Raw genomic sequence first — 15,350 nt, 5'->3', positions numbered from 1 at the left:
TATTCTTTCCAATTAATTGTGTGAGTGTGTGTGTGTGTGTGTGTGTGTGTGTGTGTGAGAGAGAGAGAGAGAGAGAGAGAGAGAGAGAGAGAGAGAGAGAGATGAGGGAAAGAATATACACATAGTTTTTTTTTTTATTCAAAACTTATGTTTATCCTTCGTTAAATTCCAGGTATGTTTCTTCTGTTAAAATCTGCATGACTACTGATTTTCTTGGTTTTACAATAAGAAAAACAAATTTTAAATTTGATTTTCAATAAAGAAAATATATATTTATATACTGAAAAAAAAGTAGATGACTAAATTTGACAATGCCACATTTTAAAATTAATGCCATGATTTTCCACCTTCATGCAGAAGATTTTTACACAAAGATAATCTTCATGTCAGTTTTTCTGGTATAATATCAATGTGTTTAAAAAGTATCTTTAAAATTCTCAAAATAGTAGTAGTATGTTATGTTTTGTGCTATTAAAATAGCTTTTGTGCCGAAACCGGTTTGGTTCTGGTCCCAGGTTCGATTCCGGTCAAGGGCATGTACCTTGGTTGCGGGCACATCCCCAGTAGGGGGTGTGTAAGAGACAGCTGGCCGATGTTTCTCTCTCATTGATGTTTCTAGCTCTCTATCCCTCTTCCTTCCTCTCTTTGGAAAATCAATAAAATATATATATTTTTTAAATAGCTTTTGTCAGTTACAATAAGTGGAATATTTCCATTAACATTTCATATTCAGGAATTAGACTGAATTTCACTGAATTTTAAGATCATTGATACTTAGTGTGATTTTTCTCAATGTCACATGCATTTCCTGATTCTAGCCCCCTTCTTTGTTTTATCTGTGTGGCGCACAGAGGGCATCTTTGCCTCTTATCTCTCATCTGTATGACTTTTTTGTTGAAGCCTCCCATTCCTACCATTTTTGGCTACACTGCAGCTTCCTGGTATATTGAAATGGGGATGAAAATACTGCCAAACTGCTATTGGTTAAAGTTGGAAACAAAATAATACTTTTCAAGCACCAGCACCATGGCAAGCGCTTGATAAATGATAGCAATTATCATGGCCATATAACCCTAAACAGCTTATCACAATCTCTTCCTGAATAATTCCCAGACTCTGTTATCTTCCACTCTCATCTGGTTGAATACTCTACTGGCTAATGCTTTTAAAAATTAATGTTATAAATATTTTATTATGATAGGTTACAGAGTCACCTTTCACTGTCCCCTATAATTGAGACTATATTCTTAATTTGATTTTAAGGTTTCTCTCAATCTGACTACTGTTTAGTTCTGTCTCCAATCTGCTCTTGATTCTCTATTGAATATATTTATATATGTTTTCCAGCTGTATTGAGATTTAATTATTTTGTATACATGTAAGGTGTACATCAGGTTGATTTGAAACACATATTGTGAAATGATAACCACAGAAGGGTTAGTTAATGCCTTCATCATTTCTTGTCTTTTTTTTTTTTATGCTGAGAACATTTAAGATTGCTCTTAGCTACTTTCAACTATATAATACTATGTTCTTTTAAAAAATATATATATTTTTATTGATTTCAGAGAGAGGAAGGGAAAGGAAAAACCATCAATTATGAGAGAGAGAATCATTGATATTCTGCCTCCTGCCCTCCAATTGGGGATTGAGCCCTGCAACCAGGAGTGTGCCTTGACCAGGAATTGAACCTCGACCTTCTGGTTCATGCACCTATGTTCAACCACTGAGCCACATCTGAAGGCCTGAGAACCAGGGGAGCCAATTGTTTAAGTCCCAGTCTGAGGTCAAAGGCCTAAGAAACGGGAGGACCAATGCCTGAAGGCAGGAGAAGATGGGTATTCCAGAGGAAGCAGAGAGAAGATTTATACTTTTTTGTCCTCTTTGGTCCCTGAACAGTTTGGATGATTCCCACCCAAATTTACTAGTCTCCTAAAACAAATGCTAAACATTTCAGAGATTCCCCACACACATAGCTGGAAATAATAAACTACCAGCTATGGGATAACTCTTAGTCCCATCAAGTTGACAAGCCATCACACATTAGTTTTTATTAATTTCTTGATTTTATGTGATGACTCTAAAGAACCTTCTGACAATTTTGGAACCCCACTCTGTTCCTAGGCCTGAGATAATGCCCAATGTGGAGCAAGAACGCACACAGTGTTCATGTTCCCAACAGCCATATTGTAGGTGATTAGCATGCAATAAATTGGCATATCTTTTCTATTTCTTTTGAATTGTGTGATTGTTTTTACTGGATTCTTCTTTATCTTGAAATTATAATTATTATTCTTAAGAACATTTTGAACAGCAAGTTTGGAGTTTTTGACATTTAGAAAAAATATGGGGATAATTGTGATATGCGAAATTTGAAACAAGTTTAGAAATTGTATTCCTCATGAGTGTAATTGGAATACAGTGTAGAGTATAATTTTATTAAATGTTGAGAAGTTATATATAACAAGTAGGTATGAATTCATTTATTCAGGCACTTGCAACATTTTTTAAGCAAAATTGTCCTTGTGCACAATTTCACTTGAAGGCCACCACTGTGTGTGTATCCTCAAAAAGAATAATTAATGTTACTCTCGCGCTGAAGTTCCATAAGTCAAAAGGATAGCTGAGTAGTAATTATTCCTATGCTATTCCATTCAATAGAACTTTTAAATCCTCTGTACTTTCAGAAATTCTAAATTTCTTGTTTATTTTTTAAATATATTTTTATTGATTTCAGAGAGGAAGGGAGAGGGAGAGAGAGAGAGAGAGATAGAAACATCCATGATGAGAGAGAATCATTGATCTATCGCCTCCTGCCTAAACCTGGGACCCTTTATTCCCCAGGCCTATGCTCTATCCACAGAGCCAAATCAGCTAGGGCCAAATTGGGTATTTCTATATAGTCTTTACTTCATGTACCAGCCAAAGTTTTAGAAAATCCAGAGTGCTGTTTTATAAAAGAAATTTTTAAAGGGTCCTAAGTTAAAAAAATACTATTGTTAGAATAAAATATATCTGTGAAGTTACTAAAGTTGGAGATATTCTATTTAAATTAAAATTATGAATTGCAACTCTTTCATTCCTTGATATTAGTTTACCCCCCAAACACCGGAAAAGCAAACACATACACTTTTCCCTCCTATGTGATGAAGAGCACTTAACCTTTTTTCTCCTCCTTCCCGTAGCTTTCAGCCGCGCCCCAATCCCCATGGCTGTGGTCCGCAGAGAGCTGTCCTGTGAGAGCTACCCCATAGAGCTCCGCTGCCCAGGAACAGATGTCATCATGATTGAGAGCGCCAACTACGGGAGGACTGATGACAAAATCTGTGACTCTGACCCTGCTCAGATGGAGAACATACGATGCTATCTGCCAGATGCCTATAAGATTATGTCTCAAAGGTAGGATACTTCTAATATTCTTTTCTTTATGCGTTTAATACAAACTCTTAACATGCACCTGTGTGACATATTCAGCACAAGTAAGGACAGAAAATTATTGTGTTATTTTAGGATAATTTGAGATACTATTTAATATCAAACTATCCCCCATATCACTGAAATAATAATAGGGTTGCAAGTCACATTTGTTAATTATTAAAAATTTTTAGGTTATTTATTATGTTTCATTGTCTACTGTGTATTCTCTAGAACTGGTTCATTAGATGAGAAACTAAATTTATTTTTTACAGTTACCCAAAAATTCAGAAATTACAGAAAAATTACCTTAATGCCAACAATATTTTCTATCATTGTAGAGAGATGAGAATAATTAACAGGCAATTTTTATAGACATTAATCAAAATGCAGTAAAACAAACGAATATTGATTAAAGGTTATTTGTCCTTGGAAATAATGAAAAAGGTATTCTCTTAATAACTAGTATACAGGTTAATTCATTTAATACATTTAAGCTTTCTAAAATGTTACCATATTAAGATAATATAAATGAAGGTACCATGTAACATCACTGGATAAGGAAAAGATGATCTTCAACTGGAAATGGATTGGTCAATAGAGATCCTTACTATAGAAGGCTTAAATTATATTAATTTGATAAATGAGCTAAGTATTAAGTATATTTTAAATATTTGTTTACTGTTAATGTGATTTCTTAGAAATCAAAGAGGAAGCCATTCATTTAGTATAAGCCTTCATGCTATTTGAGGACTTGGTCACAAAGTGCTTTCTAAATAATCAATCAGTTATTTTTATTTAGTGAATTTGTTTTTTTTAATTATGATTTCCTTTTTTGGGCATTTCTTTTGTAACTTAATAATTTCTTAATATATGGGAAAAATTGTGGCATATGTAAGAATAACCACATTGGAATATCAAAGCAAAAAACAAGAGGTTTCATGAGTTGCTTTATTGTGCTTAAGAAAGCATATCTTATTTAACCTTTTGTCTTCTTGATACACTTAAATATTTATATATGTTTATATGTTATTAATAAACTAGTAGCGTGAATATCTTATATTTATAAATTTCTGATGTATCAATTAATAAAAGGAATTATCACATACCAGAATTTTGATAATCAAATTATGTGAGATATACTTGAAAGATAGTAGTGAGTGTTTGTAAGAAATAAGATTTTAAAAATGGGGATACTATTTGATATTATTATAGTTTGGTTGCATTTGGTTCTTCTTGTTATACATTCTCTCTTGTTATATATTTGACAGATACCAATTATGGTTAAATTCTCTAATGTTATGCCTAAAAAAAAGTCTAGTCATTTCATCGAGTACAGATGTTATGTTGTTGTGGTCTTTCAGGAACAGTTTTACATGGGTAGTAAGAAATGCGTACTGTATTTGTTCTGTCAGACTACTAAATTTTAGAATCCATTTGGGATGTGGGTTCATGAGAAGATTGTGCTTTTCTGTGATTAGGTTTTCATGCAAAATGTAGCAGAAGCATTAACTTCATAACTCTTTGATCTCTATATGATTTTCATTGAAATTGGCTTAATCCTTTCATTGATACTATTAATGGCTCCCCAAATAAGCCCTTAATCTTAATAATTACCACACAAAAATCCTCAGGAATTACTGAATTTGATGGGATGCATCTATAAAGTGATAAACCTGTGGAGTAAAATTGTTTTAAGCCCCTTCAGTAAATCATTTGTGGAAGCCCTCCTGGTGATTTCTCAAGTAGGAATTGTCACTTGGCCAAAATAACTGTGGTTAATTCTCCATGGAGGCAAGTTCTAAACTTGTATTTGGACAATTAAATATACTATGCTTACCCTTGTCCAAAATAAATGCTTTTGACTCTTGGAGAGAGAAAATCTGGTTCCATCTTGTAAGCTTCCAAGAGATAGAATCACCATGTCTACTTAAGCTGCTTTATATTGAACTTTCACAGTCATGCTGATGGCAGAATGCTAAATAATGCTAATTATTACTAATTATAATATGGGCAGTTTAATGCAATTGAACTAATCATAATGGAAAACATATTTTCTAAAAGAGATTAATTATTGTTTTCTTTCATTTAAACTACTAGAAATAAACTGTATCAGAGTGTAAACATTTTCCAAGTATGTCTCTAGGTAGGAAGATTATTAAGAAGAGATTATTTGTGTACCCTTGCATAACCTTGTTAAAATGGCTTCATAACTCCTTTCAACTTCATAAATTAGACAGATGTGGCATGCAAGGACAGACACGAAACATTGTTACCCCATGTAGATGTTTATATACACACTGGACAAATGCATAAATACAACTGTATACAAACATGTTAGTAAATGTGAAAAATCGAGGACTTGAATTGGAAAGTATGTGACAATTTACTTGCACATTCTTCCTCAGTAGAAAAATGCAATCTGATATCTGCTCCAGAAAAGCCAGTTTTCTCCCTGCCTTTCAGAATGCACCTCCGGTTCTCAAATCCAAGTGTGTTCTCCTGCTGTTCTGTCCGCACCTCCTGCAAATTTCCTGTGCTGTGCCTTTTCACCATTATTCTACTAGAAGACTTGTTAAACTGTCAGAACACATTTATTTATCCTTCACAGAACTTCTGATCTCACTGCACCCATCTTTATCGCACTTAAACATTTATAAATCTATTTTGTCACATTGTAGATGGTAGCCTTGTCTAAAGTAAAGTGTAGGCTTCTAGAGGCCACACTTTCTGTTCATCTTACCTAAAACAAACTTTTGAAGTGTAAATGAATGCAAAGAAATGCTCTCCAATTTTTGTCATGTTCCTTAAAAGCTTTCTTTCCTTTTTAAATGTTTTTAGTGATTTTGGAGAGAGAGGAAGGGACAGGGGAAAGAGAGTTAGAAACAGTGATGAGAGTGAAACATCAATCATCTGCCTCTCGCACACCCCCACTGGGGATCAAGCAAACAACCTGGGCATGTGCCTTGACCTGAAATCCATGTGGTAACTTCTTGCTTCATGGGTCGACACTCAAGGACTAAGCAACACTGACTGGGCTTAAAAGCTTTCTTAACTACTGATTTTTATTTTATGTTAACACACAAAATGTTAACAAATAGTATACGTAACTTTAGAATCTAAATCTGAAAATGACTGTTGATAATGGTAACTGCAGAAATTTTGCATTTTCAACTCGGTTTAGGTTTCATGTTAGCTCAGGTATTAATGGAAATAGTTCCATTTTTGACACCAACGACAGTTGGAAGTCCATGATATGCAGTTCACCATGACAGTTACTCCAGAGTTCTCTGAATAAGTAAGTCAGACATGGTTCCTGCCTTGAAAACTAGTTTTTTTTGGCTGATAAAAAACCAACTCTGTCACTTGCTCCATATTTTATTTTTATCTCATTTACATTTATTGAAGAGTTAAAAAAAATAAAAAGCAGGAACATTCTTTCAGCTAGATATTTGTGGTGATAAGGTGTTTGTGGAAAGGAAGTGTTAAGCTGATCCTTAAAGGATGACAGCATTAGTGGAACCAGAAGAGACCACAGTGATAGTAGATACATAAGTGGATTAACACCAAAAATAGGATACAAGGGAACAGCCCCTTCAGTTATCCTTTTCTGTCATGGCTTCACAAGCTTATTGGTTTCTGCCTAATCTGTATCATCTCTCTACGGAGTCTTCCAAATGTGCCACAGCTCCAGGCCAACCCCCACCCTATCTATACCCCCAAATCCGCCCCAAGAAACCTTACTAATTCAATGATAAAACTAGCTTGATGCCATCATTCCCTTTTTTAAAATCCATCTTATAAATTGGACAAAGATGTGAAATGTATGAATATCATCTATGACGCCATCCTTATGCCATCTTTTGATGACTCATATTTTAAATATGTTATATAACAATTTTACATAGAATGGGATATAGCTTTCAGATTTAGAAGGCATATGCAAATATGTTTATGTAGTTCAGGAAAATTTTGCATTTGTGCATAATGTAAATGTACAACTCAATGTCTTCTCACCAAGACCAGCCAACTAACAACCAGATGAAGATGCCCCGCCTTGTGCCCTGATGTATTCCCCAAGAATGGTTCCTATTCTGATTTTTAACACTAAATTAGTTTTCCCCTTTTGTAGTTTAGATAAATGGATTCAAATAATATCTGCTTTTGTATTTCAGGCATTTCTCATTCAAAGCATTCACTTTTTTATATAACTTCATTGAACCGCTTTTATATACCACATCATTCACCCATTGCAAGTGGATAATGATAAATTAAGTAAATTTACCAAATGTTACAGTCATCACCATGAATCAGTTTTACAGTATTTCCATCACCACTGTAACTACTGCATGTACTGTTAAACTCCATCTCCTTTCCCACCCCATGCAATGATGACTTTGTCTTCTGTCTATATGTCTATCCTCAACACCTTATTTTTTTAGTCTAAAAAATGAGTATTTGAAGTTAAGTTTAGTGGACTTTTCAAGAGGAACAATATCAAAGAAATATTAGTATTTAATTCTGGATATATGAAGGTAAATACAGGATGGGGCAAAAGCAGGTTTATAGTTGTTTATATGGAAAGCGATACAATAACAAATAATAATACAAGAATAAACTTTTTTTTTTTTTTTTTTGCAGGATCACAACTGTAAACCTACTCTTATCCCACTCTGTATGTTGCCTGCATTTCAAATTCTCTTAGAACCTAAAATCATAAAATTAGACATTTAAAAAATACCATCTTTAAAATTTTCTTTCAAATACAGATGTTAAATGTATAAAATTAGCAATACTACATTTACCTTCTTTCAGCAATACTACATTTGCACGTGCCATAGACACATTAGGAACATTCAAAAAGAAAAGAGAGAGAATCGTTTCTCACATTTATGAAAAAGCTATATTGCAGTAATACAGTATCACTGCAGGGGATTTTACAGTTTATAAAGACCTTGGTTTCTGTTGGATTCATTCCTGGTGTAGTTAAGAAGTTTTCAATAGTAGTAGAAGAAGAAATACGGGAGGTGATTTTTTATGTATGTAGCTGAGTAAATGTTCTGCAAAAACTGTGTATATACATGAGGTTTTCAATGGGAGTATCCTTTCACAGATTACACTATGAATTACACTATTTCTCTTATGAATCATAACAGATCAAAAAACCCGCCTCGGATCATGAACTTTTCCATTGACTCCATATTCTTTGTAGTAGAAAGAACAAAAAGGCATAGAAACTAGTCTGTATCTCAGTGCCTTAAGATTACTGTTGGAGGCATGTTTATTTAAAAAGGAGGGGGAGTAAGAAATGAAGAAAGGTAGATAACTCTCATTCCCAAAGCCTGAATATAATGTGGAAAAACAGGGAGTTCCTATCTGTTAGGCATTTCTTTCTCTTTTTTTTCTAATATTTTGGCTCTTTGCAACTCTGAGAATATATTTCTATAACATCCTGCTAAAATGCTTCCTAGACCTCCTAGCTACTAATTTAATTTTGAATGAAATTGTTACATGTGTGTATTTCTAAATTTAAAAAAAAATGGAGTAAATGATTCAAATATTTCAAAATAGCTTTGGGTGAATGCTAGGGGGCATTGTGTTGGCTGTTTCTTATGGGCCATAGGAAGTTGATGCCACTATTGTTGAAGCTTAGTTCATGGAAACTTGGAATCCCTAATCGCTCTCTGGGAATAGCAGAAGGTCAAAACTATTTTCATAACTACACTGACCTATTCTTTGCCTTTTTCATTGTTAGTTGTAGGCATTGGTGGTATAAAAGCAATGGTGGGTAAAAATGCTGGCATTTTAGCTGGGATTAAGGCAGTAGTAACAATGTACTTAAATTTTTTCTCAGTTCTAATTTTTGATATGATAAATATCAATAGATATAACACACAAAGATGGGTATTCTTTGGGAATCTTATTTTTTTAAAATCATCTCCAGAGGCTATGTTTTCATTGATTTGAGAGAGAGAGAGAGAGGAAGGAGGAGAGGTGAGAGAGAGAAAGAAATTATTAATGTGACATCTGTTGGTTGTATCCTGGAGGGATCAAACCTGCAACCTAGATATTTTACCTTGATTGGGAATTGCACTCGCATCATTTGGTATATGGATGATGCGCCAACCACCTGAGTTGCCCAGCCAAGACAAGGGAATCTTAATTTTAAAGAGGTCAAGAGACAAGATGTTTTCAGAAATATAATTATTTTTCCATTTCTACTTATTGGCTGAAAATTAGTCATTTATAATCTGTTCTTATTTTTTTTTGCATTGCATAATTATTCTATCTGTCTTAAATTCATCTAGTCTTTTTCTATGAGTGAATTATTTTTAAGAGCAGACTATCTGTATGTTGTATAATAGTCTCCGTTAATACAGAGCCTATGGAGAATTAGACCATTGAAATCTGAAAATTAGTATCATTTTCTGTTCAGACATTCATGTGATTAATCTTTCATAAAATTATAAACACCTAATTAAAATAAAAAATGACAACAAATTTATCTGAGCTTATTTTTCAATATGTACTGTATAGATTAATAGTATTAGGGGCAGGGGAGCCCTGCCATAATATTATTCTAAATGCAAAAATGTTGGAGGAACTAAATTTATAAGTATGTGTCCTGGAATTTTTTTTTTAATTTTAAAGGATCATTTATTTTAATTTTTTAAAGTCAATATTGTAACGACTGGGCTTGAGAAGTTTGGGGCAGCTTTTTTTATGGTATTCTTTAAAGCTTCTGAGTTCTTATTAATTTATCAGTGCTGGTGGTAAGTCTTATCCATTTGTTAAATGCATTGCCAAACCAACTAAGCTAAGTAGACCTAAAAGTGATTTAAATATCAGTAGAATTAGTCCGATAGATTTACCAGGAATTTGTGTTTTTATTCACATTTGATTGATAAAACATAAGGATCTTTTATTTTTTTTAATTTTATTTAAAGCAAATGATTGCTCTGGTTGTTGCCTCACATCCAGTAATTTTATATTCTGTGGTCAGACTGTAAAACTAGACATCTTGTGGAAAATATTTGTAAGATATTACTGAGAAAGGAAAGATAAGCAATTTCTGGACATTAGAGGAGATTGGGTGAAAATAGTTGAGGTAATTATCTTGAGTATAGCTTAAATCCAAATGGAAAAGAACTAAGTAGATTATGAACATAAATTATGTCACTGATTAGTTGGATATCATTGGACTCTGGAGGAGAATAAGTTATAATGCTTAGCAGACTGAATAAATGCTTCCGTTTCTCTATCATTACAATGATTTTAAATATATCTGGGACTATTAGGTGAGTAGGTCTCAAAGTATTTTGATTACCTTTCATTTTTCATTTTACTGGTGAGGCGTTTGAGTTGCCTGAAGTTTAAGGCATTTACCGGAAATTACTCAATTGTGATATGATAGCACAAACATGCCTGCTAGCTCTAGGTACAGTTTGTGATTTTGTTTTCTATCATTTCTTCTTTCAACACTTAGAATAATTTTGGGTACAGGAAAGGTCTTTATTTACTTTTACTAGAACCTCGGGAAAAGGGAGTGAAAGATTCAAATACTTCTACATCCTCATTTTAAATCAACATGCTGGTTAAACAAGAGTAAGGATTTAGTTTGTTTGTGTTCTCCTTTTTTGATTTACTAATACCATCTTGTACAAAAGGGCTTGAGGTTTGGAAGTTAGGACACACTGAAATGGGCATCTGGAGATGGAAAAAAGCAAGTGCTGCAAGCTCTTAGACTAGCAGGCTAGCAAGGTAACAAAAGACATGGAGCCAGGTGGTCTCTGTTACCTCTCCAGGCCACACCCTCCCCAGGGGACAGGGCTTCCTGCCTCTGCAGGCTGCTGCTTGGAGGGAACAAATGCCCAGGGTTTGCCAGATCTGATTTGTTAGATGATGGCAGAAATGAAGATATCCTGACATACAAATATTAAAAACTCGGGTTTGAATCTGTCACATTAGAAGTCAGGTGGTGCCGAAACCGGTTTGGCTCAGTGGATAGAGTGTTGGTCTGCAGACTGGAAGGTCCCAGGTTCAATTCTGGTCAAGGGCATGTACATTCCTTGCGGGCACATCCCCGGTAGGGGGCGTGCAGGAGGCAATTGGTCTATGTTTCTCTCTCATGGATGTTTCTAGCTCTCTATCTCTCTCCCTTCCTCTCTGTAAAAAATCAATGAAATATTTAAAAAAAAAAAAAAAAGAAGAAGAAGAAGAAGTCAGCTGGTGGTTTTCCTTGGAGGATTGAGGAGAACCAGGGCTGGGTAGGGGAAGAAGGGATTTGTCAGATGTTTTGTGCCTTGATCTGGTGCTGGTTACATGTGTGTGTGCAGTTGGTGAACATTTCATGGAGTCATGAAACCAAGCTTACCAGATTGATCAGCATAGCCACTTCATTGTCAGGAAACTGTACTTCCCTTCCCTTCAGATTATTTAGGCAGTTTTCCATTAGCTTGGGTTTTAATATCCAGGATATAATGTGCTTGAATGAACAGGGAACATATTTAATTGTCATTGTTTATAATACTTGTTAACACTTCATTTTGATTAGCTGTGACCTCCTGCTCCGTAGCTCAAAGCTCAACCACTGAGTCACACTGGCTGGGCTGCTGTATGTTTTTCTTTTGTCATATGCTCTGATAAAGAATATGCCTTTCACTGTTATTTAATCCTCTCCACAATACTAAGAAAATATATTTTATTATTACTTACATAGTGCCAATAGGATCATTAAAGCACTTAGAAATATACTTGCTGATTATTTTTACCCAACATATGATTTACTTGAGAGATTTGGGCGTCTGTTTAGTATAGCAAGATGATTAAAAAAGTTTTAAGAATATTTAAAAACTGCTTCTGATCATCATCATGACGGGGCAAAAAGAAACATTTTCTCTCATGCAAACACTCAACCAAATATTGGATTGATTTGGCTCAGGTGTTATCAATATTCAATTACAGCCATACACAAATTTTATTATTGAATTTTTTATAGAAACAATTTAATATTATTGTGAATTTGAAAGTCTTTAGCCTCTAAACCCTTTTTTTTATTTGAATCAATTATGTTTATAAAGTGTTTTGAATACTATAATGATTCTTAGGAAAACAAACATTGGTAGAATAGAGCTGATTTGTATTGCTAAATATTTCCAGCTATAATCATATATTAGCAATATTTATCAAGAACAATAAGCCAGACAATGTTCTAAGCACTCTACTTAAATTAATCCATCTAATTCTTCTTTAACTCCTGTGAAGTATATACTGCTGTCATCCTTACTTCACTAATGGGGAACTAAAGAATGGTTAAGTAACACAGTGATTTGCAAAGCTGCAATTTTAATCTAGACAGTCCAGCTCCAAAATCCATCATACCTACTCCAATCCATTGCCTTGTGAGCTGTGTTTAAAATGTGTATTGTTTTTCATAAATGGGACTGACCTAGGAAACAAGTATGAACTAGTCACTATTACTGAAAAAAATATATACATGTATGTGTGTGTGTGTGTGTGTGTGTGTGTGTGTGTGTTCATCCTCAAACATATGTATTAGTGGTTGGTTAGTGGTTGGTTATCATTTTCACATACAGCTATGAGAACATGGCATGAAGCTTATTAAATTATCTGACATATATTTTCTGCCTTGGAATACATTTTCTGACCATAACATTCAAAATACTTGTAATACAACATTTTTTGTGATACAAAAAAAATCTATGAAATTAGATTTTATTTTTCTTTTTTTAGAATTTTGGAGTTCACGGGGATACAATTATCTATACAAATACTTCAGTAAAGGTGAGCTTCACCAGGAATAATGGGGGACGAGTTGAAATTTGCATGTGGAAATAAAAGAAAATTGATGTCACAATGTGCAAACTTGGGAACAGATGACTCATGAGTTAGAAACCAAATACATCAAAGATAACTTTTAAATACTTGTAAATGAAAAAAAAAAAGTGTCATGCCAGCCTTTCTTAATCAAGCTTGAATCTAAGTAATCAAATGCTTTAAAATTACTCATGCTTTATTTTAAGTAATGAGATTAAGACAGCATAAAGCTTCATAATCAAAGCTTTTACCATAAGTTATAAAAATGAAATGGATCTTTATTTGTACCACTCTCTCTGTAGTCACTTTGTTTTACTATACAGATCAGCTCTTACTTGTTTGTATGCTTATTTTATCTTTTTGTTTCCTGTAAGAATTCAATTATGCTGAAAACAATCACTAAATTTTCCGCCATCAATACTCTACTAGACACAAGTTTAATTAATTCATTGTTTCATTATTAATATTACCAAATAAAGAGTAGTTAATGAATCATTCTGTGTAATACATTTGAATCTCACTATGATGTGTTGATATGAATAGTTTAACTCTAAGATAAATGCTATTTCTCAAATTCTTAGGGAATAGCTATTACTCTAATACTTGCTAATATGAAAAAAATGCATTACTTGTCACTAGTTTCTGCAAAATTAGATAATGACCTTAGCACACGTTTAGCATGGCTATATGTAAATCATATTTATTTGTAACCAGCTTTACCAAGTTATAAAAGCATAACTTTTTTTACATGTGGATTGGCTGATTTGAATATATGTGTATGAGTATTTTGGCTTGAAAAACTTGAGATTTTCCCCCAAAATGCTAGCATCCATAGCTACTAGTGCTATCAACCATATGAAAAATAAACATTTGGAGCTATTTCTTGGACTTATTAGTGTATTGAGGAAATAATACTTGGAAGAGAATGTAAATCCACAGGAATATTTCAATATAAGAAGACGACGATATTAAAAGTAACAAGGACAAGGAGAAGAGATATTTGTTACAGAGAGAGGAAGCTAGATGATTATGGGTTCGAAGGGGAGCAGATGATAATTGAACTGAAGAGAAACTTTTCACTTCAAATTCTTATCATTGAATTACTTACAGTCACTGATGTTTCCAAACTTTCACCACTGATCATCTAAACAACTGTGTATTTCACATTTAACTAATGTACTCCTGGATATTCAAATTCATTTATCAAATACAGTTTTATTAACTTTATGTGAAAGATTTATGATAGTTCACTTCGACCAATGTGAACATCTTTTTAAAGATGAAAATCGATTATCATTTCTGATTTAGTAACGTTGACTTTTTTGTTTTGTGGTAATAGTAGTTTTTGTTTTAGTTTCAGAATTACTAGTGTACCCCTGAAGCCCACCAAACCCTGGTTACATGCTACAGTGCTCGCGTGTTTCTGTTACATGTTATATATGTATTTCTGGTATACATTATACCTGCATATTTCTAACTTTACATAAGTATTTTTATCATTTTATTTCTCTCAAAACCATAAATATTTGTCTTTTCATTATAATATAGTATAAAAATATCCATGATCAATTTTACTGTAATCTTCTAGACAAGAAGGTTACTTCTCTATAGGTATTTTAGAAATTACGGTCACAAAAATATACTTCTCCATAAATTAATCTCTGTAAAATTTGTTGTGATAAAAGGCCTTTCACATTTCCAAGGAATTCAAGTAGATCATCCTTGCCTGAGGAGATAGAGGGTTCTGAATTACTTTCCAAGTATGGTTCTAAATAAAGAACAAAGTCCTTCAAATGACTTTATATTCAGTTATTTTCTCCAATAGCGGGTTTCTGCTATAACATTAAAAAAATACTACCACTGTAACAGCAAACATCTTGTATAGTGTAATCCTTAGCTGAGAGTCCTAGAAGTGGAAAGCATCGATTAAGAAAAGCAGCATAAGCCCATATGGATAATGGAATGGAATATGAGCCACCTGCAAAAACCTAGAATAATGTGTCTCAGCTAAGGTACGTAATATGAACCTAAAAATTTTGTACATTAGTGCATATAATGGGAAAAAATATAATTCCATGTGTTATTGGGAGAAAAGTATA

At 33.5% G+C, this 15,350-nt stretch overlaps 1 protein-coding gene across 36 annotated transcripts in view; it reads left to right on the top strand.

Annotated features, from left to right (window-relative positions):
• ADGRL3 (adhesion G protein-coupled receptor L3) overlaps positions 1–15,350 on the top strand; it is a 723,514-nt gene that overhangs the window by 341,530 nt on the left and 366,634 nt on the right. For all 36 annotated transcript variants that reach the window (XM_084885599.1, XM_084885586.1, XM_084885612.1 and 33 more), the window contains one exon: positions 3,186–3,399. In XM_084885599.1, coding sequence (XP_084741725.1) covers positions 3,186–3,399 — 214 coding nt within the window. The remainder of the gene's footprint in view (positions 1–3,185; positions 3,400–15,350) is intronic.

Source organism: Pipistrellus hanaki, assembly GCF_964339955.1.
Source record: "Pipistrellus hanaki genome assembly, chromosome: 1".
Lineage (NCBI taxonomy): Eukaryota > Metazoa > Chordata > Mammalia > Chiroptera > Vespertilionidae > Pipistrellus > Pipistrellus hanaki.
This window is presented reverse-complemented; position numbering and strand designations above follow the sequence as displayed.